At 46.2% G+C, this 26,533-nt stretch overlaps 1 protein-coding gene across 3 annotated transcripts in view; it reads right to left on the minus strand.

Moving 5' to 3' along the window:
- adamtsl3 (ADAMTS-like 3) overlaps positions 1–26,533 on the minus strand; it is a 70,710-nt gene that overhangs the window by 42,746 nt on the left and 1,431 nt on the right. For all 3 annotated transcript variants that reach the window (XM_052078272.1, XM_052078292.1, XM_052078286.1), the window contains exon 2: positions 1,572–1,688. In XM_052078272.1, the coding sequence (XP_051934232.1) occupies positions 1,572–1,688 (117 nt within the window). The remainder of the gene's footprint in view (positions 1–1,571; positions 1,689–26,533) is intronic.

Here is a 26,533-nt window from a genome sequence, read left to right on the forward strand (position 1 = left end):
CGCTGGATTATACAAAAACAACACCACCACTACCAACAACAACAACTTTACACTCTTTCAACCTGCAGTATGAGGACGCATCCGTGTCTAAAACCGCTAACTCAAGGCTGTCATTATAACCACTTCACCGTCATAAGCTATCGCACATCCTGACCGGTTTTGGTCGAGATCATCCCCCCACAATTGACCCAAAGCTGCAGTCAAAGCGCCTTGGCCATAAAGTCTTGAGTTGTTACCGCGTTAGCTGTTATTTTTGTCAAACCTTATGCACATTCATGCCGCAGCCTCCGTACAGCTCGGTCAGCGCTGGTGTGAAGCCAAGCCATATTTGTCCAACAAATAGGGTTCCAAACAAACCCACGCGAAATGAGAGATTACCTTTCTCTTCAAAGTGGTCTATCTCAAGGATGAACGCATTTGCCGTCTAGACGGTAGCCGGCTGAGCAGAAATCCACACGCTTGATCCTGTCACCACCTCACTCCTCTTTTGTTCAATCACCAAGAGTTTTCCTCTCCTGCGCCTCAAATCTCACAAACAGGCCTTTGAAAGCCTTCACCTACGCTGGCATTTATTTGACTGCTTTTGAACATGAAGAACAGGAGCAAATCGTCTGGGAAAATTTCCCCGAGTGGAAAAAAAAATGTGGAGTCGGCCAACATTTCAGTCATCAGAGCCACGATGGACTACGACTCTTTGTCTGTGGATGCCGATTTGCTCGAAGCTCATTCACGGCCGAGTCCGCTGAAGTATATTGGAACGCGTTGGCGAGGAAAACCAGGAGAGAGCAAACGTGTCGGCCCCCTTCTCGAGGGACGCGGTAAAGGGTGCAGGCTAGGTCAGCCTTAATGCGCGCCAAGCGACCCTGGCATACTCACAGAAGTCAAAGCGAATACTCATCGGAGGCCGCGACCCGCCTCCCGGAGCGTTCGCTAATTAAGCCGTGTTTATCTTGGCCGCGAATCAAGCTCAATATTGAACCAAGATCCAACAAGGAACATGGAGTCCGAGACCAAGTGAGTGCTGAAAGGAATCACAAATACGGCTCCAGGGAGTCTGCGGCCTCCAGGTCTTAAGACGCGTTAGCATGATACACAAGGGCTAACGAGTCTCTGCTGACATCACTCATTCGCTTTTCATGTAGTCGGCCTTCCAAGCCCGCAAAGTTTTTTTTTGTTGGGGCATGCATCATTTCAAGGAATATCAATTCATTTATTTCACTCGGAAACAGAAAATGTCATACATACGACAACGCAAAACAAATGATCCGGTAGCTGAGGGTGGTGCGTTTGTATAAGGGATGTCGCGTCTTAATGGACAGCTCAGATCAGGTCGCTATCGCTCGCCAAGAGTGGGGTTCCGCCTCATCGGGTTTTTGCCAGTGTGAATTTGCATCCGCTGCAATGTTTCACTTTCAAAACCGCCATCATTAGCAAGCGGAATCCTCCCCGTGCGTAAACACATTTGATTTATTGGCAGTTGCTAGCTTCCATGGGACACGGCCATTCCGTTCCGTAGGAATTATTAAGGAATGTATACAAATCGTCCTGACATGGAATTAAAAATCGTTTACCGGATCCTCAGGTTTTTGGCTGGTGTCGTGGTGAGGCTCCTCGGAGAAGTGGTCCGGTCGAATTAGGGTGAACTCTCGGATGAACACTGCATCTCCATTGTCGGCCCATACAAAAACCTGGAAACAAGAGATTCCATCAGCGGTGTCCTCGGGCTAACTAGAAAAATGGCTAGCGCAACGTAACGAGCGAATGTAAATCCAAGCCTTGCAAAAACATTGGAATGATTCATTTGGCGACGCAGGTGAATTATTTATAACGTAGGAAAACATTTGTTTTTGCGTGCAATCATTTAAGTGCTTCTTGACAGGCGACATGTGGGAAGGATGTGATGTCATCGGACATCAGCGAGGCTCCCGTCTCGTGTGGCGGTGGACAGGCGGGAGGAATGTTGGACAGGGCCCATTAGCAACACAGCAGGACCCGCATTCTCGAGGATTCACAGATCAGGGGGCCCCGCAGCTGCTCTCCGAGGCTCGTAAACACCCGGCAATGACACGGGGCAACTCCCTTTGCCAAGTTAAGAGTGAGCTGAGCAGACGACGCGGGAGGGGATTCTCGCGTCGACTCGAAATGCCAGCGCAGGTACGGCACGTGCTCGTCTTCGAGTTTTCGGGGTTGATTTTAAGTGAATTTATTTTGGTGTTGCCGCACGTCCGTACAGAAGAAGGAAGATCAGTTCGTTTTGAGAATTTGTCATAAAGTAAGATTACTTTATGACACAGTGCTTTGGGATGTTTTCTTGACCTTGCACTTGACAAATACTCCATGGATTTACAAAAACTAAACCTAGAACTAAAATAAAGTGATGCATTTGCCCTCAAAATTAAAAAAAATAAAATAAAGGCGGCCCAGTAGTCCAGTGGTTAGCACGTCGGCTTCACAGTGCAGAAGTACCGGGTTCGATTCCAGCTCCGGCCTCCCTGTGTGGAGTTTGCATGTTCTCCCCGGGCCTGCGTGGGTTTTCTCCGGGTGCTCCGGTTTCCTCCCACATTCCAAAAATATGCATGGCAGGGTGATTGAACACTCTAAATTGTCCCTAGGTGTGAGTGTGAGTGCGAGTGGTTGTTCGTTTCTGTGTGCCCTGCGATTGGCTGGCAACCGATTCAGGGTGTCCCCCGCCTACTGCCCGGAGACAGCTGGGATAGGCTCCAGCACCTCCCACGACCCTAGTGAGGATCAAGCGGCTCGGAAGATGAATGAATGAATGAATGAAAATAAAATAAAAGTGCGCTCAAAAACACTACCGTATTTTCCAGAATATAAGTCACAGGGTTTTTTTCATACTTTGGCGGGAGCGTGACTTATACTCTGGAGCAATTTACGTGTGAAATTATTAACACGTGATTGTCATTTCACATGTTATTTTCAAACCATAAGAGGGCGCTCTCGGCCTGTGTTGATAAATCGACGATGAGTCTGACGTAAGCGACGTAGAAGAGGAAGTGGCGCATCATCTACCTCCCGAGTTGGGGGAGTCGTTTAAAAAGACACAGAGGATGAAGATTTCATTGGATTTATTGATTTGGAGTGAAACTGATTGTTTACTAAACTTGTTAGCATGTTCTTTAGTTATCTGAATAACTCGTAATATGTTACGTCGTTACTGACATTACCAGGCATGTCAGTCATGTAATGTTAGTATACCGTACACTTATTCAGCCTGTTGTTCTATTGTTGTATTGTTGTTTTATTTTTTATTTTAAATTGCCTTTCAAGATGACATGTATGTTTTTGGTGTTGGTGTCAAATACATTTCCCCAAAAAATGCGACAGTATGTTTATTCCTTCTTAATTATACATTTTTTGGCTGGTGCGATTTATAATCCGGAGCGACGTATAATCCAAAAAAATACGGTCATTAAAACTGAATTTAAAGAAAGCCAAAATGAAAATATACAGACTATAATGAAAACTCCCAAACTATTTATCCTAGAACACATTTTGTTTGACCTTAGTGGTTCCAAAGCGGTACAAAAAATTGCACCCGTGAGGCCCTGTGTGAGAAAAACTTCTTCTCTTAAGTAAGTTGGATCAAATTTGGTTTAAAGGGTTGGGGTCGATGTATTAATCTCTGAAAGCAGATTTTTTTTCCCCCCTAGCCACCAGCAAAATAACTCGCCGTTGGAAGCATGCCAGTCAGATGTGAAAACCACTAAAATTCACTTTATACATGTGAGAAAAGATAATCACGTGGCTCAACTGCATGTTTCCCAAGACCCCCGCAAAACCTATCAATGCACACGTAACGGATTGAATGTGGCAACGCAAATGGCCGACACAAGGACACTTTATCAAAATCCAACAAAACACGAGATTTAAGCCACAATGTCCAGCATTGCAACGAAGCGTGTCGTTCCCCGCCCATCGGCGCTGACAATTCAAACTTATTAACCGCTGGAACGCCTCAAGCCCCGAGAAGGGACTGCGGTCGTGTTTGGAAGGGCCGCCGTATGACATCATAGCTCCCGCAACATCACGTTGAAGCCGTGTGCAAACTTGACAGAGGTTAAACCACCAAGCCATTCCTATCACAGGTATCCACATGAGCTAAAAAATGTGCGCGGGTGTGACAAAGGGCAAGCGACAAAAGTCAAGACAACAAGGAGGTCAACGTCTCATGAGCCTCCGAGGCCAGTTCGATTATTTCAAGAGAGGAAGTGAGTTTCGGGGTTACGCCTCGTCATGCATGAATCAACGGTAGCCTTATGTTATGTCATTGACATCGTGCCAGCTTCCAGGAGGGAAAGAACAAAAACAAAAGCGAGAAACTCTGACCGCGCTAGCTAGCAAAGCGCAAAAACTTGGACTCGTGTTCCAGGCAGGCCTGCCTTTGATTAAATCCACGTCCAACGTTTCAATAAGGGCAGACCTTTTTGAAGACCCGCTTCTGTCTAAATGGAAGCGAAGAGGAAAAGATATTTTTTGCTAATCCACGTTTGAGGGATTTATGCAAGCGTTCACTGAACACATCTTGGAAGAGGAAACATCGTGGCCTTCTTTTCTTCTCCCTCGGCGCTCATCTAGTCAGAGCAAATGAAAGGAACCTCTTTTTTTTTTCGTATCGGAGGAGTTTGGCCCAAATGTGAGATTTTTCTGCTTATCGTGATGAAACTCCGGGATGAAGGAGCGATTAGACTTGTTTGAGGCTACTCTGTAATTTTGCGACAGATAAGAGGAATAAAAGCCATGACATAATTTTGGCTTGTCTTGCAAAAAAAAAAAAAATCCCTTTTCACACAGGATAGCGAAGAAACCAGAGTAGCACTTGCATCGCGTTTTCCGCTTCCTGATGGATTGTTATTATCTTCCAAAACCTTCTTCAAAACCCTTCACCGAATGTCTCAAAGCCCTTCTGCCAGACTCCTCTCAACTTCTCCGTCTCTTGAGTGTCATCCGTCTGCCGAACACGGGTTCTTTATGAAGACCGGTCGACTGCGTCCAACTTTGCGGCAACGGCTTAAGCTCGACTGCGTCGATCCATTCTTCGACCTGATCAAACACCTTTGAGAGGAAGTCGAATGAAACTAATTGCTGCAGCAGCTGTCGCCTTAAACAGGTCCTGAAAAGGCATAATAGCGCAAAAGTTTATTTGCGGAGGGGGGGGGGGGGGTAACGGGAATCGGATAGGTTACGGCATCCATCATTTTTTTATGATGGTGGTCGGCGGCCATTTTCCTCCAACCCTCCGCTAGCGTTTGGGACCATAAACTATCGGCCCCGTAAAACAAACAGGGAGCGAATCCGATAATGTTTATAACGGCTGCGTCCACCTCACCCTTGCTCTAAATCACGGCTCATCGCGTCGGAGCGGACAAAAAGAGACTGCAACGCAAACATATGATCAGAGAGTGTAACAAAAGCTAATGGCATCATTCCTTGGAGACTTAGCCCACCGGCCGGCCATGTGTGTGTGGCCACAGTGGCCGAACGTCTACAAGGTGATGATGCGGTGCAGACAAAACAAACACTAAGAGCTGTCAAATCCACCGTCGGGAGTGAGGAAAAATGTCACGCGACCAAATGAGATTTACCACGTACATTAATCTCCCAAATTGTCACGTTAGGTAGGCAGCATCTCAGCCCGGGACAGAAAGAGACTGGAGCGACTGGTCAGGAAGGCCAGTTCTGTCCTGGGTTGCTCCCTTGACACTCTGGAGGAGGTGGGCAACAGAAGGATGCTAACTAAGCTAAAAGCTACGATGGCCAGTCCCTCCCACCCCCTCCAGCCCGCCCTGACAGCACTTGGTAGCTCCTTCAGCCAGAGACTGTTACACCGGCGCTGCAAGAAGGAGAGATACCGACGCTCGTTCCTACCGACTGCTGTCAGGCTGATGAATAAAAAATAATAATCATAATAATAATAGTAATTAAATGATGTGAAGGAAAATTGTAAATAGTACTGCGATTTATCCATTTTGTGTTCATATTGCATTTAATTGAAAGATGTTTGGTGGTTTTTTTCTCTTTCTTCTTTCTTCTTTCTACATACATTCTTGCTGCTGGAGGCTGTAAATTTCCCCTGTGTGGGACGAATTAAGGATACCTTATCTTTCATTCATTCATTCGTTCATCAGGAATACTGGAGATTATATTAAGTTACAATACAGTACAATGATGTTAAAGTACACTGGCCTGTCGACATCAGCTACAATACAGGGGTGATAAGATACATAAATATACATTCATTCATTCATCTTCCTAACCGCATGATCCTCACTAGGGTCGCGGGGGGTGCTGGAGCCCATCCCAGCCGTCTCCGGGCAGTAGGCGGGGGACACCCTGAATCGGTTGCCAACCAATCGCAGGGCACACAGAGACGAACAACCATTCGCACTCACACTCGCACTTAGGGACAATTTAGAGTGTTCAATCAGCCTGCCATGCATATTTTTGGAATGTGGGAGGAAACCGGAGTACCCGGAGAAAACCCACGCAGGCCCGGGGAGAACATGCAAACTCCACACAGGGAGGCCGGAGCTGGAATCGAACCCAGTACCTCTGCAATGTGAAGCCCACGTGCTAACCACTGGACTACCGGGCCGCCTATATCTTATCTTATCTTAATAGCTGGTTTGACATTTAATGTGGAGTTGGTGGTGTTTTTTTTTTTGGAATGAGGCCCTCAAAAGAGCTCTTTTGACAGCTCACAAAAACAGCAACAAAGTTCGTAACCTCCCAACCGGAAAGCAAAACCATGCGCAGCGACAGCGGATCCCTGGAAGAGTTCAGTCGGAGCAGTGAGCTTCGTCAAAGAGGAAAATTGACACCTTTGGCCCCTTTGGTGCTTAAAGTGCATATCAGCGGCAGGAAGTCATGACAGGCCCACATTGGTTCCCACGGTGATGTCGGCGACGGCATCGTCGCTTGTCATTTCCCGAATGAACGTCGACACAAAAGCTCCGGAGCAACACTTGGGGCTTCTTTTCTTACTGCGGGGGTTCTTAGAGAAGTAAATTCACAGATCGCCGATTGCATTTCTTTACGGTCAAGCGCATTGGCTTGGCTTTGGTTGAGAGCTTCAAAAAGAAGCAGCTGGAAAGCTTCAGTCGGACTTTTGCGATGACATCCACGCAAAAAACGCATCTTCCATCACACCCACTTAAATATGAAAAAAAGGGGGAAAAAAAGCCACTTGTTTTCCTGACTACTGACTCTCCCCGTGATTGATGGCCTTGGCCCCGCATGTAACACAGGCGGGAGATTATGTAAGGATGTGAAACTCAAGCAAGAGCGGGTGGACAATCCTGAGTTTGCCCCCCCACCCCCCAGCCCCCGAAATCATCCATCTTTTCGCTCCTCTGCCGGGATCTCCTCCGTCCTTGCGTCCAAAAAGCAAGATTGACTAATCCATCATTTAGCCTCACGCCAAGCGGCGTTTCAAAATGTTATTCATTTGAATAGAGGAGGGCAGAGATAAAGCTGCCTGTGGAGATTCGAACCGCAAAGATCCAATTACCGCTAAATCAAAATCAGATTGAGCCAGTTCGCTCCGATGATGCAACAACTGGCAACGCCTTTGTTACGGCGTATTGAGCAATAAATGCTACAAATCATTTCATTCATTCATTCATTCATTCATCTTCCGAACCGCTTGATCCTCACTAGGGTCGCGGGGGGTGCTGGAGACGATCCCAGCCAACTTCGGGCGGTAGGCGGGGGACAACCTGAACCGGTTGCCAATCAATCGCAGGGCACACAGATACGAAAAAACATCCGTGCTCACTCAGACCAAGGGAAAATTTCGAGTGTTCAATCAGCCTGTCATGCATGCTTTTGAAATGTGGGAGGAATACCCGGAGAAAACCCACACAGGCCCGATGAGAACATGAAAACTCCAAACAGGAAAGCCAGAGCCGGAATCGAACCCACGACCTTTGCACTGTGACTTGTGAACCAGTCGACCACCGGGCTGGGCCTTTAGAAAACATATTTTCTCATTCATTCATTCATTCATCTTCCGAGCCGCTTGATCCTCACTAGGGTCGCGGGGGGTGCTGGAGCCCATCCCAGCCGTCTCCGGGCAGTAGGCGGGGGACACCCTGAATCGGTTGCCAGCCAATCGCACACATAGACGAACAACCATCCACGCTCACACTCACACCTAACGGACAATTTAGAGTGTTCAATCAGCCTGCCATGCATATTTTTGGAATGTGGGAGGAAACCGGAGCACCCGGAGAAAACCCACGCAGGCCCGGTGAGAACATGCAAACTCCACACAGGGAGGCCGGAGCTGGAATCGAACCCGGTACCTCTGCACTGTGAAGCCGACGTGCTAACCACTGGACTACCGGGCCGCCCCATATTTTCTCATATTTAATGTTATTTTAAAAATCCCGGATAAGTGATTTAGTGTCGTAGACTACGAGCTGTTGATAAAATCAAGACTGAAAGAAAGTGTTTTTACGCCTTTCAGGCCAGTCCATGTCATTATCGTTCGATGCATTCACACGATCAAAGGCTGGCAAGTGAGCAGGACTCACTTGCGCTGCAAGTTCTCCCTTGAAAAGGTGCAATTGATTTATTTCGCCTGGTTGCGGCTACACCGAATCACCACAATCGCCTGCTCGAAGCAGTCATGAAGCGAGGTGTGGTTTGAAGCCATTTAGCGCAAGACCACACAGCGGCGACAAATATGGATGGATGGGCTTGCGGCGGGAGAAAGCCACAAAAAAAAAAAAACAGCAGCGGCGATTGAGTTCAGAGTTTTATTTATCACCACACACCGCGCAGACGCAAACCCCAGAAACATCTGCCGCTCCTCATAACATCGCCTCGTCGAGGGATTCAGACCGACAGCCGGGTGGCACAATGTTCCGAGCGTCCAAGGACAACGGGTTCCCTGTTGGGCTGCTGGCTCCAAAAGTGACCGGCGCAGGATCGCGGATGACAACATGTGAGGTCCACCGCTTGAAGGCGTTACACTTTGAATACAAAGTGTAAAGATGAAGTTTCAATTGAGCACTTCGGGGAACATCAAGAAAGAAGTGGGAGTCGTTCCATAAGTTCAGACTGACCTGAGGGATAACACGAATAAACTTCTCCTTGAAAAAAAAAAGTTGCCTTGAATAAGGCCTTCGCCAGGAAGCCGATCATTTTTCAATTATCTTATCGCTGTAACAGTAACAGCATGTGAGAAAAAAAACCCCACACAATTCACTACTTTTCCCCCCGACGAGAGAACACACACAATTCCGGTCAAAATGTATTTCATTCTATCCATTTTGGTCGCAACAATGCGCCATCACAATGCAGATCTCTGTCGAATCAACTGCGGCAGTTCACCCCCCAACCAAAACAAGGAGCCCTTTTACTTTTCAAAAAGCAAGCTGCCCACGCCAGACCTCCCAGAAGACCGATGCTGGAGTAGCTGTTTTCTTTGAAATACACAAAGAACAAAACTGGCAAGCCTTTGGGCCCAAATCGCGACCACATTCAATGAAGGAAATGAAACCTGGGTGCTGTAAAGCAATAACCATTAAGCATAAAATGCGATCGCTGAAGATTCCCACGCAAGTGCGTTGGAGCCAAGAAGTTTGTTCTGTTGAGTTGTGCTGAACCCATTTTTTTTTTTATTGGCCAGCAGCAACAGTCGCCATGCTCAACTCCAGAGCGCCGTCTGCGGTCACTGGCTAACCATAATTGTGGCGCAAACTTGCCAACCCAGTGTACGGCTTTTCTTAATTGGTGGAATTCGTCATCCATAACCTTGTTGCTGTAGCGGGAAGGCATTTGTGCGCTTCTTTGTTAAAAGCCAATAACCCAGCTTTCATAAAGTGCTCCAAAGCTTTTAGCGGTCAGCTAGGCCTCAGCCTTTAACTAAACCTTAACACCTGTATCCAGCTGCTGTTCTTCTCATGATAAAAGGCAACGGTCAAATCCATGATAACAGGGTCTCAAAACGGAGATCACAGACCGTTGGGTTTTTCTCTCACCGGTCTAATGGTGCCACCGCGTCCATTGGTCCGACTATTGTCTTGTCAGTGTGGCTCCCACAGCGTACAATTAGCTTAGACACCTTTATTGAAAGGTAACCAACAAATATGGGGGAACGCGGGGTGGGGGGTGGGGGGTGTTGACCGTCCTTCAAGAAGACATTAACCCTTTCAGGGATAGCGGTTACTACAGTGGACATTCATTCATTCATTCATTAATTTTCCGTACCGCTTGATCCTCACGAGGGTCGCGGGGGGTGCTGGAGCCTATCCCAGCTGTCTCCGGGCAGTAGGCGGGGGACACCCTGAATCGGTTGCCAGCCAATCACAGGGCACACAGAGACGAACAACCATCCGTACTCACACTCACACCTAGGGACAATTTAGAGTGTTCAATCAGCCTGCCACGCATGTTTTTGAAATGTGGGAGGAAACCGGAGCACCCGGAGAAAACCCACGCAGGCCCGGGGAGAACATGCAAACTCCACACAGGGAGGCCGGAGCTGGAATCGAACCCGGTACCTCTGCACTGTGAAGCCGACGTGCTAACCACCGGATTACCGGGCCGCCGTACAGTGGACAGCTTATCATATTTTTGGGTTAGAACGGGGGCAGGCAACCCTCGGCTCAAGAGCCGCATGCGGCTCTTTAGTGCCCCTTAGTGGCTCCCTGGAGCTTTTTCAAAAATGTTTGAAAATGGAAAAAGACGGGGAGGGATATCTTTTTTTGTTTTAATATGGTTTCTATAAGAGGACAAATATGACATAAACATTAACGTTTTCCATTGCTGTAAAAATGTGTGGAATAAATATTCAATTTCAACATTTCGTCAACGATGATTTGCGTCATAGCCTGTGACATTTAGCAGAGCGGGATGTCAGTCAGGGGGCTGTTGTTAAACCCGCCCCCACCCCAAAAAACAGCCGGTTGTGTTCAATTCACCGAGGGCACTTGCCGAGAGAAGAATTTTTAAATGCTAACGCTAGTTAGCACGCTGCAAAAGCGCGTCCCGTGTCTCGTTCATCTTGGAGGCTGTTATGGCTGTTGCTCATTACGGCATGAGTGTGTAAGTGTGTGCGTAAAAAGATTTGGGCACCCCTGCTCTACAGGATGAACAGCAGGGGAAAAACAAAAAACTTTTAATCATGAATGCTCGTTGTGTATTTGTAGCCAATTTAGTCATGCTGATAGTAGGCTAATATAGCTACATATAGAGCATCTGTTGCTTTCATGATAAGGCTTTTATTTTTTTGCGGCTCCAGACATATTTGGTTTTTTTTGGGAGGGGGTGGTGGGGCGGTCCAATATGGCTCTTTTAACATTTTGGGTCGCCGACCCCTGGGTTACAGAATGTATGAAAGGGTTAAAGAAAGTAAGCCTAAAATTCAGTCCGAAAATGTGCGTTTGGAACTTCGGCGTCGTCGACAATGCGTTGACGAATCATTCAAACTTCCCTGTCATTATTGTGCGATGGCTGACAAGAAGGAAATTTTGCAAGAATTATACCACTAACATCTGGAGCACAGCCAGCCTTTAAAGTGAGGGGTCCAAAGCGTGATGTGGCAGCTTCAAAATACCCCCCCCCCCCCCCCCAAATTAATTTAAAAAAGTCAGCAGGCAAGGTGATTGAAGGTAACACAGCTGCCTGGATGCGCTTATGTTCACGTGGGCTGGATTCCCCAGTCGCCAATTGTTCATGTTGACTGGTGACCATGCGAGTCTTAGCACTGGCTCCCTGTCGACGTTGTCGACTTTTCAAACAAAGTGGATCAAAAGTGTCAAGCTGGAGTTGAGCAAAAGCTGACATGTTTGCGGGAAGCTGGAACAACCACAAGAAAGACGGAGAAGAGAACATCCATCCATTGAACCATTTTCAAATCCACTTATCCTCACAAGGGTCACGGGCGTGCTGGAGCTATAACCCAGCTGTCTTTGGTACCCAGAGAAAAGCCACTCCACACTGTGAGGCCGACGTGCTAACCGGTCAACCACCGTGTTGGCTAGAAGAGAACAGTGGAGCGTATTTGTCAGGCTTGTTTAGCCTGACAGAGCTGCTCGTGACCTGAACATGGCAGCTGAATAGGTGCTACTGAAATATTATAAAATGTATATGTGTATACATTATATATAAAAGAAGTGGCAGGGGAGTCTCAAGGCTAGCTAAATAATTGGATTTGGCTCAGCTTAAACATGAGAGTGTGTTCAGCAATAAGGCTGTGTTTGTACAGCTGGAGCTCATGCCCAGGGTCATCTCAGCGGGGAGCAGGGTTTGGCAACGTTGGGCATAGCTTCAGAACAAGCGTGTTGAAGAATCCCTGGCTTCTGTCCTAACCCAGTCCTTCCCATTTCAAAAAAAAAAAAAAGCAGGTTAAACTCCATAAATGGGGCACCAATGAGTCTTGAGCGCTTCAGCTATACAGAAAAACAGAGCTGAATTTTTAAACCAAGGTGCAATGCGACAATGGCAAGCTGAGCAACTTAGAGCAGTGGTCCCCAACTTATTGTCAGACAATATTTTCAGGGACCGACCTTTAAGGTGTGATGGTTAAATCCCCCCCAAAAATAATGTGGTATGACCTGCATGAAAACTGTGGTATATTCATCCATTCATCCATTTTCCGAACCGCTTGATCCTCACTAGGGTCGCAGGGGGTGCTGGAGCCTATCCCAGCCGTCTTCGGGCAGTAGGCGGGGAACACCCTGAATCAGTTGCCAGCCAATCGCAGGGCACACAGAGACAAACAAACAACCACGCCCACACTCACACCTAGGGACAATTTAGAGCAGGCATGTCCAAAGTCCGGCCCGCGGGCCAAATCCGGCCCGCGGTCGAATTTCATCCGGCCCTCGGCCCCCGTCATAAAATCAGTGCCGTCTGGCCCGCAGGTTGGGCGAGTAGATGTTTCTACGAGTGATGTTTCATAGAGTACTGCTTCCCTCTAGTGGCTAAATGAGTAATAGCATTCACTAAATGAGTAATAGCATTTAGACACTAGAGGGCATCACTCACGAGTTAACAAGACATCACTCCCTGTTTATATTGACTGATATGTCATATTTCAAATTCCTGTTTCAAATGAACCAAAATAAATTCTTAAGATTGTTGAAATTAAAATAAAAATGGAAATGTGAAACAGACTGGCTTACTAAAATTTGTTGGACAATATTGTTGTTCAATGTAAAGAATGTCAGCCAAGGTCGGCCCCCCGACATTTTACCACATAAAATCTGGCCCCCGTGGCAAAAAGTTTGGACACCCCTGATTTAGAGCGTCCAATCAGCCTGCCATGCATGTTTTTTTGGAATGTGGGAAGAAACCGGAGCACCCGGAGAAAACCCACGCAGGCCCGGGGAGAACATGCAAACTCCACACAGAGAGGCCAGAGCTGGAATCGAACCCGGTACCTCTGCACTGTGAAGCCGACGTGCTAACCACTGGTCTACCAGGCCGCCCATGGTATATTCAAAACATAATAAAAACCCGAAACATGACACGAGGAACGTCCGATCTGGCCGCGACACTCTCTGGTCGCTATGGTAACGTTTAAACTTGCCTTCAAAATAAGATACACCGTAAATACGCCGCTACCCAGAAAAGATGCAAAAACCCCGAGTGTATATCTCAAGTCAAGAGATGGAGAGATTGAGCGCAGCATGATGCCACCAATACTGTTCTCCCTCATGGATCCAGAAAGTCTGAAAGTAAAAGTGGCACAAAAGGTTTTTTGGACAACAAGATCGCATTGGAAAGGGAGATGTAACAGACCTTTCTCTCAAGTTCTCAAAAAGAATGAGAAGGACCCCCTGGACCGCCCCTGTCCCGTAAAATGTGATGCCTTCAGCAGGCGGACATGTGCCAAGGCACAACCGCTAATCTTGATGGGTGAGGTGGCCAAGGAAGAAGCGAATCGCATGGACGCTGGAAGACGGACATTTGTAAAAGATATGACAAGACTTTATACACACCGGCTTCTTGGGAATTATTCGAGGACTTTGCTGAGAAATCGGACAAAAAAAGGATCGAGGCCAAAAAGAGGCACGAGTCCCAAGGAAGGACACGAAAAGCTCTGACAACGTAACCCGATGAGATCCTACTGATCCTACCCTAGCACGGTCTGGATTTATTTTTATGAGGTGTGATTGAAGAGTACGTTTTGGGAAGTGTAATTCTTCCCTGCTTTTCATTTCATCACGCTCATGGTTTACGAGAGCGCTTTTAGTCGATGGGTGGAGAACCCATCCCACCGAGAAAAAATAAAATAAAATATCAACCCTGTTTCTGTCCAGTGACATGGACAATCCAAGAAGACAGAAGCACAGAAGGCCTTTCAAATGGGAAGAATTATGACAACAGCTGGGTGTGCCTGACACAAGTGCTGGATCTGCCCTGATTCTCTTGCGTCATCCAGATAGCTCGGGCATGCGGGGTTCACAAAGGGTCCACGAGCAAAACACACCGGGGCACTGCAACCAACAATCTGGCATGGGAGGTAACCATGAAAACACACAAACAAAAAAAACCCAAACCCTATCCTTTTCACTCTCTAAGAGGAAATAATTGTACCCTCGGTGACCCTACCTCGACTCTACGGGGCCAGCAAAAGAAGCAGCAGTCATCCATTTGGAGAGTCCAACCAGCGAGGCGCAGGCAACCAGAAATCGATTGGTTCCAGGAAAAGGGAGCGGCTGAGTATGATGACACCAAACCAGGATTTATGACAAAAATACATCTGCACGCTGCTTGTGTCATACGCTTGAATGCGTCCATAAAACCAGACAATTAATGGAAAACACAGATTTGGAAGACAAGCTATATAGCACGGGTGCTTCAATCTACGGCGATCTTGCAAACAGAAAACCCCCGGTGCCATTTTGTTTTAATAAATCCTGCCCACACCGCCCCCCCTACGAAAAAAAAGTCTCCACAAATTAACCACAGCAATTACAAGCAAGCAAATGTTGCAATATTGAGGGCGCGCGAGTAAGCATTTTGGTCGCTGGCGTCAGAGGGGGGGAAAAGCAATAAATGCCTCAACGGTTGTGCAAAACGGCTCGTTGGCCAAATATGTTGATGTCTCGCCAGCTGCCAGGCTTTTGCTGCTAATTAACATGTTTTGCACTGACTTGTGCAGAAAACTTGCAATTACACGAGGCCGGTGTGCATTATAAAAAAAAAGTTCAATATTCGCCGCGAGCTCAATGAAAAGACCGTTCTTGGCTTATTTACATGCAGGTGCCAAATACTAAATGTCACCGACGTTAAATCAAGATCGCTTAATAGTGACCTTAGAGTCGATTGTATCACGATACGGCAGATATCACATCACGATACAAGTGTAGTCAATAGTGTCACGATACAGTAAATATCATATCACGATACAAGTCGAGTCAATAGTATCACGATACAGCAGATATCATATCACGATACAAGTCTAGTCGATAGTATCACGATACAGCAGATATATCATGATACAAGTGATACCGCAGCAGTGGATTTTTTTCTTTTGACCGTAGGAGCATAAAAACTCATGATAATGTTCCCCGGTACAGTCAGCTGTGTAAATATTAGTACTAGGACACAATTGTGATCGTTTTGCCTCTACACAATGAGTCGGAAATGAAAGAAAGACTTCCAGCTTCAATGCGAGGGCAAAAGTAATGGACGAATGGGCTGCTCGGCTGTTCCGTGCGAATGCCAATTTTAATTTAGTGATTATGTGACTGCTGGCAAAAGTAACAACAGGATGAATTCACGGTTTTGGAACAATATCTTCTCATCTTCAGTGGCTTGCTACAGAACTCACTGGACAAACTTCAAAATGTAGCTGGACAATGAAGTTTGATTGATGATTGTTCATTTGTCTCATTACTTTTGGTCGTGTCCAAATATTTATGGATCTGATGTATTTTGTATATTTATGTATAATGTATATTTATGTAGCGGCCCGGTAGTCCAGTGGTTAGCACGTTGGCTTCACAGTGCAGAGGTACCGGGTTCGATTCCAGCTCCGGCCTCCCTGAGTGGAGTTTGCATGTTCTCCCCGGGCCTGCGTGGGTTTTCTCCGGGTGCTCCGGTTTCCTCCCACATTCCAAAAATATGCATGGCAGGCTGATTGAACACTCTAAATTGTCCCTAGGTGTGAGTGTGAGTGCGAATGGTTGTTCGTCTCTGTGTGCCCTGCGATTGGCTGGCAACCGATTCAGGGTGTCCCCCGCCTACTACCCGGAGACAGCTGGGATAGGCTCCAGCACCCCCCGCGACCCTAGTGAGGATCAAGCGGTTAGGAAGATGAATGAATGAATGTATATTTATGTATCTTATCACCCCTGTATTGTAGCTGATGTCGACAGGCCAGTGTACTTTAACATCATTGTATTGTATTGTAACTTAATATAATCTCCAGTATTCCTGTGGACAAAGGGACCTTGATGTACAAGCCTCTCGACTTTTCCGAAATGACGAGGCTTCGCTCGGTCGCATTCTCGCTTGCTGGCCACCTGCCCATCATGTAACGATTTAACCGGGACAGTTATGGTGAGAAAGCCATTTGCGTCCGCTTTCCGGAAGCACATTCCAGCTTTGTCCTCCTGCCAATCAACCGCAATAAACAAAAAAACGAACAAACAAAAAAAACACACTCAAGATGACACGCAGATGGCATCTCTCACCCCGCAAACATTTTTGTGCGAGTGGGAACATTCCCGCTTTGTCAGTCAGAATTAAATCACACATTCCTTTTCCTCTCCGCATTGGCAAAACAAATGCTTAGCAATTGTTTGGCTGGCACGTTACTCGCTCTGCGTTATGACACACTGACGCCACATTTAGTTAAAATGCGAAGAAAATCGGAATAGTTTTGACATGAATCGATCAACAAAAAGAGATTTTATTTATTTATTTTGGGGGTGGGGTGGGGGCATATCACTCAAATGCACAAATCGGATATACTTTTCGTCTTTCTCTTGCAGAGCGGGAGGCTGTTGAATAGACGGAGGCAGACGACAGATTCCAACAAGTCAGGCCTACGTGTTTTGTTCTGTCCCCCACTGAGTTCACAACGAGCGCGAGCTTTTGGGCGAAGTCATCGGGCGAAGGTATGCCGGGACGAAATTCCACAGTGGCACTTCAAATTTACCGCCGTGCATAGACAAAGGCTGTCAAGCCGTCAAGGCCTTGGAACAACAGTAGCCAGCGGCTGCATTTTCTTTCTTTTTTTTTTGGACTTTGGACAGGTCAAACATCCATCACCGTTCAGCAGTGAAACAACATGCTGCAGGCTGATACAAAACATCAAATAAAAACTGAAAAAATAAAAGTCCCATTCACGCTTAGTTCTTCAGGTTATGCTCCCAGCTGCCACCTGATATTCGCATAAATATGGCCTCTTTGCATGCAATGCAAAAAAAAAAAAGTGTTTCAACAATGACTATTTCTTGTGCTAATTTGCATCAACAGAAATAAACTAAACAACACACTTAACAAGTTTCTTTTCATCCATGTCAGAGGGCTGTCACTTTGGCCTTATAGCGCCCTCTGCTGTTTACTGAAATCAACATCAAAATGCCCTCAGGCATCTCACCTGTTTTGTGGGTTTGGTTTCGTTATGCGATTCCGACGGCGCTTCAAGGTCAATTTTAGACAACAGCAAGGTGGCGGTTTTAAGTCAAAATGGCACAAAGCTATGCTAACTTTGCTCCTCGTTATCCGGCCACAATATCAAAATACGGACTTGTTAACATTTCATTCTAAACTGTCCCAAATGTGCTTTGTTTTTGTTTGTTTGCACCGCAGCGCTTTTAGGCAGGAGCATAGATGAGAGGAGATCTGCTCCCCAGCCGCAGCTTCAAAACACATTTTCAATTATTGATAAGTGAGCGGCCAGAGGGATGACGCGCCACCCAAGCAGTCACCCAGGCAATCTTGTTAGCAGCAGATTGAGCTTTTTTTTTGTCCTCCCACTTCGACATTTCTCACACTCCCATCCAATCTCCTTTCCGCCCTCTCTCAGCAGCAGACAGATAGCCGCGCTTCTATTTGTTTTCCGAGCTGTCACGGAATCTGGAATTAGTGCCGCTTGGTTTCCTTGCTGCAGGACTGTGCAACTTTATCTGCTCCGTGCGGCACACTTTCATGTACGTTTCCTCGACTGGGCCTTTTTGCTCTGTGGACATCCTTCACCGAAATCTGCCGCTCTCACTCCTTGAATATTGGCCTCCCTCACATGTGTCCTGCACTTGCCGCCAAATAAACGTCTCTTTATTCTTTGATATTCTTTTAGTACAGCGGTGCCTCAACACACAGGTTTAATTCAAAACGGTCCTACCAAAAATCATCTTTACCCAATGAAATGAATGGAATAGCCATGAATTTGTTCCAGAATTCCCCCCCCCCCCATCCCCACACACACAAGAAAAGCATTGTAATATTGTACTTTAGAATAAAAATTTGAAAGAAATAATCAGTTTGAGCATTAAGATGTAATTCCGCAATATGGCCACTAGAGGATAATAGTCATACAGACATAATTGAATAAAAATCTACTGCTACTGCTCCTACTGTGAGTGAATCAGTACAACGCTGCGATCGTCGTTTTACAATATACATATATTATATATATATATATATATATATATATTCTTATATATAAAATATATAAGAATATATGACCTGGTAATAATATGGCACATTGTCTGTCTAAAAAATTTGCTCCACCATTTGTGTTCAAACGTGATCGATGCTAACCGTGAGCATGTAAATGGAGTTTTTCAATATATGTTAGCATTAAGCTAAATGGAGTCTTGTTAGGCAGAGCTATGTACTTTATATAATACAATTATTGTAGTAATGACACTGATGAACTGCACATTTGAATCAGAGATTACTTCATGTGTCCCTTAAAGTATTTTTCACGCTGTTTAAAAAAAAAAGGGGGGGGGGGGCTCTGAATAGCACATCATGTTTGTGGGATATTTTAGTTTTAAGTTCGACCTACAAAAGCTTGCGCAAGACAGATTTTTGTCATTCCTAGCTGCACATTAAAAAAAAATGGCGGGTGTAATTAGCTCCATTTTATTTTGTCAAGTGGCCGCACATCAAAGAACCATCTGGACTTTAGATGCTTTTTTTTTTTTCGATGTTTAGTCTACTTCAAAATGTTTCTGGATCCAGATGATTTCATTCCGTGCGACCACTTGACAAATTTTCAGTGCATGATGTTTCAGAAAAAAAGAGACTTACCTTTAATTCATAAATATTGCTATAAATATATAACTATATGACATGGCATTGTTATTATGTATTTTATGGAAACCTGATGTGATTCAAATTGTGTGCAAAAGAAAAGAAATTAATCTTAGAAAAGTTGACTTGCAACTCTGATTAAAAGAACAGCGTTGTTGAAAACTTTAGAAAACCCCCGCTTCTATTTCAACATTCTTGTTGACCTTTTCATCCATTATTTCCTCGTCATGCCGTCTGAAGTGTCAAATGGGGCCTCACCTTCCAGTTTTATAACTCTCCCAAGTACCGTTTTCAACACTTAGACAAGAGCGCACACACCTCCGAGCCTGACTCCCCTCTAATTAGACCTCCCCCGGGGGGAACGAGTTGTGATCTCCCCTCTCGTTCGGGCCACTCCCCAGCGCTCCCGCCGCAGCTCCTGCCCTCGGAAGGGATCCGAGGTCAAGGCTCGGGCAGAGCCGAGAGAGCTCAACGCGACGCTCCAGTCGTGAGCGGCGTGAAAAATATGCCGAGCAGATGACGCAGCTCGGGACAAACAAAACGGGAATAAATCAACAGCGCTCGACTCCAATGACGGAAGAGACAGATGGAGTCCAACATGTTTCATGAGGGGACGGAACGCCAGAGTTAGGGATAGGGAGAAACAAACCTCCCTTCTGACGAAACAAACACACTCACAAGAAGGTCCGGGAGTAGGGGAGCGGACTCAGCATCCACCTGTACAAATCGCACTACGGTGGACAACCAACCCAAGGAGGAAGAAAAAAAAAAACAAAAAAAAGGCCCTTCTGCTGTAACGTTGCCATCTACTGGTGGCCCCTTGACAATGCACGCTATGAAGTAAATATCCCTTGGCAATGATGCAGCAGTTTTGCCCGTAAAAGAAAATCTGAAGTTTATATATTTATAAACATTTTACATTTGTAGCTTAAATAAAAGGCAAATCAAGTCAAACAAAAAAAGTGTTTTTATTTTCGAAAAGTACATATACCGCCATTTTTTTCATAGAATGCCATTTTGCTTTGTTTCTTAACGATGCCATTGTTTTTACGTTTCTTTTTCAGTTGCTGCCATGAATCGGACTGGTGAGCATCGCGGACTTTCGTTGCTGAAACGTCGATCAAAACAAAAAAATCTGTAACTGCAACTCAACAAGCGCTTCGTAGCCATGATCCCGAAACCAGCTCGAACCCCGATCTTGTTATGGGTTACCAACTTCAGAGCTACTGGATCTACATTGAAACAAAAATCAACCGGCCGACCTCACGCCGCCAGAACTCCACTTAATTTTTGAAAACATAATGAAACAGAATGGCATTACGTACATACTTTTCCAGAATAAAAACACTTTGTTTCTTTACTTTATTTGGCTTTTATCCATCCATCCATCCATTTTATGAACCGCTTAATCCTCACTAGGGTCGCGGGGGGTGCTGGAGCCTATCCCAGCCGTCTTCGGGCAGTAGGCGGGGGACACCCTGAACCGGTTGCCAGCCAATTGCAGGGCACACAGAAACGAACAACCATCCACGCCCACATTCACACCTAGGGACAATTTAGAGTGTTCAATCAGCCTGCCATGCATATTTTTGGAATGTGGGAGGAAACCGGAGCACCCGGAGAAAACCCACACAGGCCCGGGGAGAACATGCAAACTCCACACAGGGAGGCCGGAGCTGGAATCGAACCCGGTACCTCTGCACTGTGATGCCGACGTGCTAACCACTGGACTACCGGGCCGCCTTTGGCTTTTATTTAACCTACAAATATGTCAGATCATTATGCCTGACCCTGTGTATATATCACCCACAACACCCTCTTCCCGCATAAAACGGCAACCCTTCTTCATTCTTAAGTGTTCAAATACAGCAGCTCCTTGTGAGTGTTGTCATTTTGCATTTCTGCGTTTAACTATTTGTCACATTGAATAAATGGCTGAAAATGCATCGGCAACTTTGTGTCCATGTGCGAGGTCATGACCCTTTTTTTTTTTTTTACCTCCAGACTTCCCTTGAGCATCTGACACTTGCTCCTAATGCCAATTTTGGCTCAACGCGGCAAGGTCAAGGCACCACTGTTACGCGTTTCTAATGACATCCTCCTGGCAAATGACTCTGGAGACCACGTGTGTCTGGTCTTATTGGACTTAACTGCAGCATTTGATACAGTAGTCCTATCTAGCTGACAGGACCTTTTGTGTCAGCCTTGGCTGCTCTGAGTCACGCACTGCTCCCCTGTCATGTGGTGTTCCACAGGGCTCAATTCTGGGGCCTCTGCTATTCTCGCTGTACCTTCTCCCATTGGTTTCCATCTTTAGGAAACATGGTATTCCCTTCCACTGCTATGCAGATGACTGCCAGATCTATGTGCAAGAAATCACTGAGCAAGAAAGATGCCTTCTCATTATGTCCCACTGAGCAAGAAAGACACCTTCTCATTAAGGCCACTCCTATCCTGTCTGGAAGAAATCAAAACCTGGATGGCACAAAATTTCTTGAAATTCAACGAAAAGAAGACAGAGGTGATATTGTTTGGTCCCAGTGGCCCTTGTACATTCCATCCTGTAGACTTCGGCCCCCTGTCTCCTTATTTGAAATCAACGGTCTCAAACTTGGGCCTTAAACTGGACAGTGATTTCAAACTCGATCGGCAAATTGGTGCCGTTTTTAAATCCAGCTTCTTTCACCTTAGACAGCTGGCCAAAATAAAACCTCTCCTCTCTCATGAACACTTTGAGACAGTAATTCATGCCTTTGTCACATCCCGGCTCGATTACTGCAATGCCCTTTACTCAGTCAGCCAGTCCTCCATTAAGCGCCTTCAGCTGGTCCAGAATGCCGCTGCTCGCCTCTTGACTGGTACTCGTAAGAGGGAGCATATAACTCCTACTCTGGCATCCCTTCATTGGCTCCCCATTCCTTTTAGAGTTATTTTCAAGATCCTCCTCTTTGTTTTCAAATCTCTAAATAATCTCGCGCCACTTTACCTCTCTGAGCTCATCCGCCCCTACACACCTGCCCGGTGCCTCAGGTCTGTGGGCCAGTCTTTGTTAGAAGTACCAAGAACTAAACTGAGGCTTAGAGGGGATCGAGCATTTTCTGTTGCTGGTCCCTCTCTCTGGAATGACCTCCCACTGAACATTCGGCAAGCCTCCTCGCTGCCCATCTTTAAAGCCCTCCTCAAAACTCACTTGTATTCTTTGACGTTCGACTAGGCATGATTTTACTGCTTGGTGCTTTCTACCGCCTTTATTACCATTTCGTCTTACTGTTTATTGTGTATGTTAAATCGCTCCATGTACAGCACTTTGTATGCAGCGATGGCTGTTTGAAAGTGCTCTAGAAATACTCTTGACTTGACTTGACCACTGTGTTCACCATCAAGTTTGCACAACAATATTCAAGTGCCAGTGTCTCATCTGAGGACGACTGTTCCCTTTCCCATTTTCCAACGCCTTCCGCTGCTCTTTGCCAGTGTCCATTGCGAGTGCTTCCTTTGGAATCTGCCATCACTCATTCTACTCCCGGTGGCTTTTTATTCACCAGTGCACCAAGGGCGGGATGGAGTTTCACAGCTTTAGGCCAAGCTCTGGCGGCCTGCTCGCCCCAATTTGGAACAGGAGCATCCCCGGGCACACCTACAATACAACTCACGCTCACGCAAGAATGCCAGCAACACACCGTGAAAAGTTCATGCTTCGCAAACATAAGCTCCACTTCAATTTAGCCTGACGTTACACACACCCATTTTTCAGCAAAGGCACACTCGGCAGAGATGAAGACCAGATGGCAACAATGGGATGAGAATGAAAGATTTGGTTGTGTAACCGAAAACAGTCCTTCTTGTTAACAGACTCCAAAAACTTGCTCCATCCATCCATCCATCCATTATAAGCCAGATGTTGCTTTAACTCCTCGAATGGGACCAATCCTTCTCCAAATTAATTCACTTCCCATTCCGTCCCACAACAAACGATCGTCAAAGTTCAATGAAGATTCTCTACATCATCGTCATCACGCAATCAAGTCCGATCAGTTTGCTGCTGAAAGATAAAGACCCGCATGGCTGTATGTGGTCTCCACATTTAATCGTTCGATTTAGAAACAACTAGCTGGTTCGCCGCCCTCCGGGCGGCTCATCAGCTAGTTCCTGAGGAAGGCTGGTAAGGTGGGCCTTTGGCCCACAAAAGTGTTGTTGCTTGGTTCAACTTTTTGTTCATCTTCATTGCTTATCGCGAAAATAAAGAGATGTTTAGCTCTACTAAATAACTAACAATTTCATTGCAATGCTTGTGGGTAGACAACATTTTTTCGCTAAGATGCCCGCGCGATCGTAGTGAGCCACTGCCTGAGCGGCGCAGTGGCGGCGCGCAGCGGCGCGCTGAAGTAGGTACGTTTTGAAAAGGGACAGACGGAAGGACAGACCGCGTGTGGGACGACGCGCAATATATATATATAGATGTGTGCATTCAGTTTGCATGACAACATAAACAGTTAAATGTCAGAGCAATAGAGACCGTCTTTAAAAAAAATGGTTAAGAGTAGTCTCGAAAGACTTCTTTTTTTTAAATAAAAACAAGTATCGTTAGCTGTTTATATGAAGTGAAATCCATAGACTAATTTTGACTCAAATAAAAACTAATTCAAAATGGGTTCTCGTTATTTTATTCATTCATTCATCTTCCGAGCCGCTTGATCCTCACTAGGGTCGCAGGGGGGTGCTGGAGCCTATCCCAGCTGTCTTCGGGCAGTAGGCGGGGGACACCCTGAATCGGTTGCCAGCCAATCGCAGGGCACACATAGACGAACAACAATCCACGCTCACACTCACACCTAGGGACAATTTAGAGCAGGCATGTCCAAAGTCCGGCCCGGGGGCCAAATCCGGCCCGCGGTCGAATTTCATCCGGCCCTCGGCCCCTGTCATAAAATCAGTGCCGTCTGGCCCGCAGGTTGGGCGCAATGGAACACGTGTTGCATTGACTGAGGTCTCGTAGACTGGTGAGTGATGTTTAATAGAGTACTGCTTCCCTCTAGTGGCTAAATGAGTAATAGCATTCACTAAATTAGTAATAGCATTTAGACACTAGAGGGCATCACTCACGAGTTAACAAGACATCACTACGTGTTTATATTGACTGATATGTCACATTTCAAATGATCCTTGCAGTTGTGGATATGTGTATTGCTTGTTCATTTCCCTGTTGTTCGAGTCAAAGGTTTTGTGACTATTGAAAAGTCATGGTGATACATTTTATCTTTCAAATCAATCAATTTGCACTCAGGAGACTTCTGTTTAAGAAAAAGTCAAGTGAATAAGCAGTTGCATGTGATATACCTGTTTCAAATGAACCAAAAGAAATTCTTAAGATTGTTGAAATAAAAATAAAAATGGAAATGTGAAACAGAGTGGCTTACTAAAATTTGTTGAACAATATTGTTGTTCAATGTAAAGAATGTCAGCCAAGGTCGGCCCCCCGACATTTTACCACATAAAATCTGGCCCCCTTGGCAAAAAGTTTGGACACCCCTGATTTAGAGTGTTCAATCAGCCTGCCATGCATATTTTTGGAATGTGGGAGGAAACCAGAGCACCCAGAGAAAACCCACTCAGGCCCAGGGAGAACATGCAAACTCCACACAGGGAGGCCGGAGTTGGAATCGAACCCGGTACCTCTGCACTGTGAAGCCGACGTGCTAACCACTGGACTACCGGGCCGCCCATCGTTATTTTATGTTTCATTAAAAAAATAATAATAATAATCTTGCTCAACATCACTCTCACAAATACTTCCAAATAAGTTTTGGCCAAACTGGTCGTCAATCATGTGAAGTCGGGTGGTCGGCATCTGTTGAGTGTCAACGCCAAGTTGTAATTTACATTTTTAATTGAAAAATGAAGTCATCAGTAACTTCAAGTTTAAAGTCAGCTCATCAGGAAAGTCACTAAGTGGCTTTTTTCAGGGGTAACCGTAGCAACATTGCCCATCTGGATCCTGCCGTCGGCTTCCCCGTGTGTCCGTGGGAGGCGGCAGTCCAACGTTAAGTGGGGCCATTTCCTTGAAAAAACACCACAATTTGCTGCGGCCAACTTCCTTATGAATTCCAGCAGGGATCATTACGAGGAATTGTTGTGGCCAAGCACTGCGACAAGAGAAATTGTTGCGCAGATAGCTGGCACATTTTTCTTTTTGTCTTTTTTTTTTTTCTTCTTACCCGGGGAAGATTCTGCATGGGTGCATGAATCAAGGAGATGGCGTGAGAGCCCTCCAAGGCTCACTTAAGGTATGCCATTATGTCACCCACAAAGGCAGGTCTATTCCATTTAGGGTCAGAGCCACAGGCCACTTGGCCCACACACGCAAATCACCGAGAAGAGGACCTCCAAAGACCAAACACACAAGTATAGGGCCCCACATTCTCCTTCACCAGAATAGTCGCGCTGAGACGCTGACCCGAGGTCGAAAATGAGAGTCGCCGGGACCGCTTGTTGATCGGCCGTCTCTGAAGTCAAGAGCGCAGGTCATTGCTGTTGCGCTGATTCATGCCCCCCCCACCCCCTCGACCACCCGCCTCCCTGCACACATGCTTGCCATGTTTTCTCCGCCGCCACAGCCAGACGCTGCCTTCTTGCCACTCTCGCAAAAGACGGGGACACGATCCAGAGCCGTCAAGATGCAAGCTGCACTCGCGGACCGCCAACTAGTGGACTCCAAGCTCACCCGAAAGAAAGACATACAGAATGTGAAAATGTGGACAAAAGTGATCCTTTGAATGAAACTATCCTGGGGACAAGCCAAATGTATCCCTAAGGCACGGTTGTCAAACTCAAGGCCCTGGGGCCAGATCCAGGCCACCACTTCATTTCATGCGGCCCGCGGAAGCAAATCTTGTGCATCGTTTTCTTCCCAAAAGTCCCTTTTTTAGAGTAAATCAAACAATCTATTAGCGTTGATGTCTGACTTCAAAAGTAGTTATGGTGTACAAAAATGAATTTGACACCGCTATTATAAGGTTATTAGCATTTTATAACCATCATCAGGACATAACAAATGATGGATTCTAAGTTGCAGTCAATGCAAAGTAAAAGCAAACACAAATCCATCAAGAGTGCAGGTGGTAGTATACATGGTGAGCACAAAGGCGCGATAGGGTGTGGAGGGGGAAGGGGGGAGGGGGGGGCTCTTGTCGGTGAGTGTTTTCTAGATAAACTCAAGGCACCCCCAAGGAAGAACCTACCTGACTGAGGCTAATTCTTGGACATCGAGGTCACAGTTTGTGGCTTT

The sequence above is a fragment of the Hippocampus zosterae genome, chromosome 1, assembly GCF_025434085.1.
Source record: "Hippocampus zosterae strain Florida chromosome 1, ASM2543408v3, whole genome shotgun sequence".
NCBI classification, from domain to species: domain Eukaryota; kingdom Metazoa; phylum Chordata; class Actinopteri; order Syngnathiformes; family Syngnathidae; genus Hippocampus; species Hippocampus zosterae.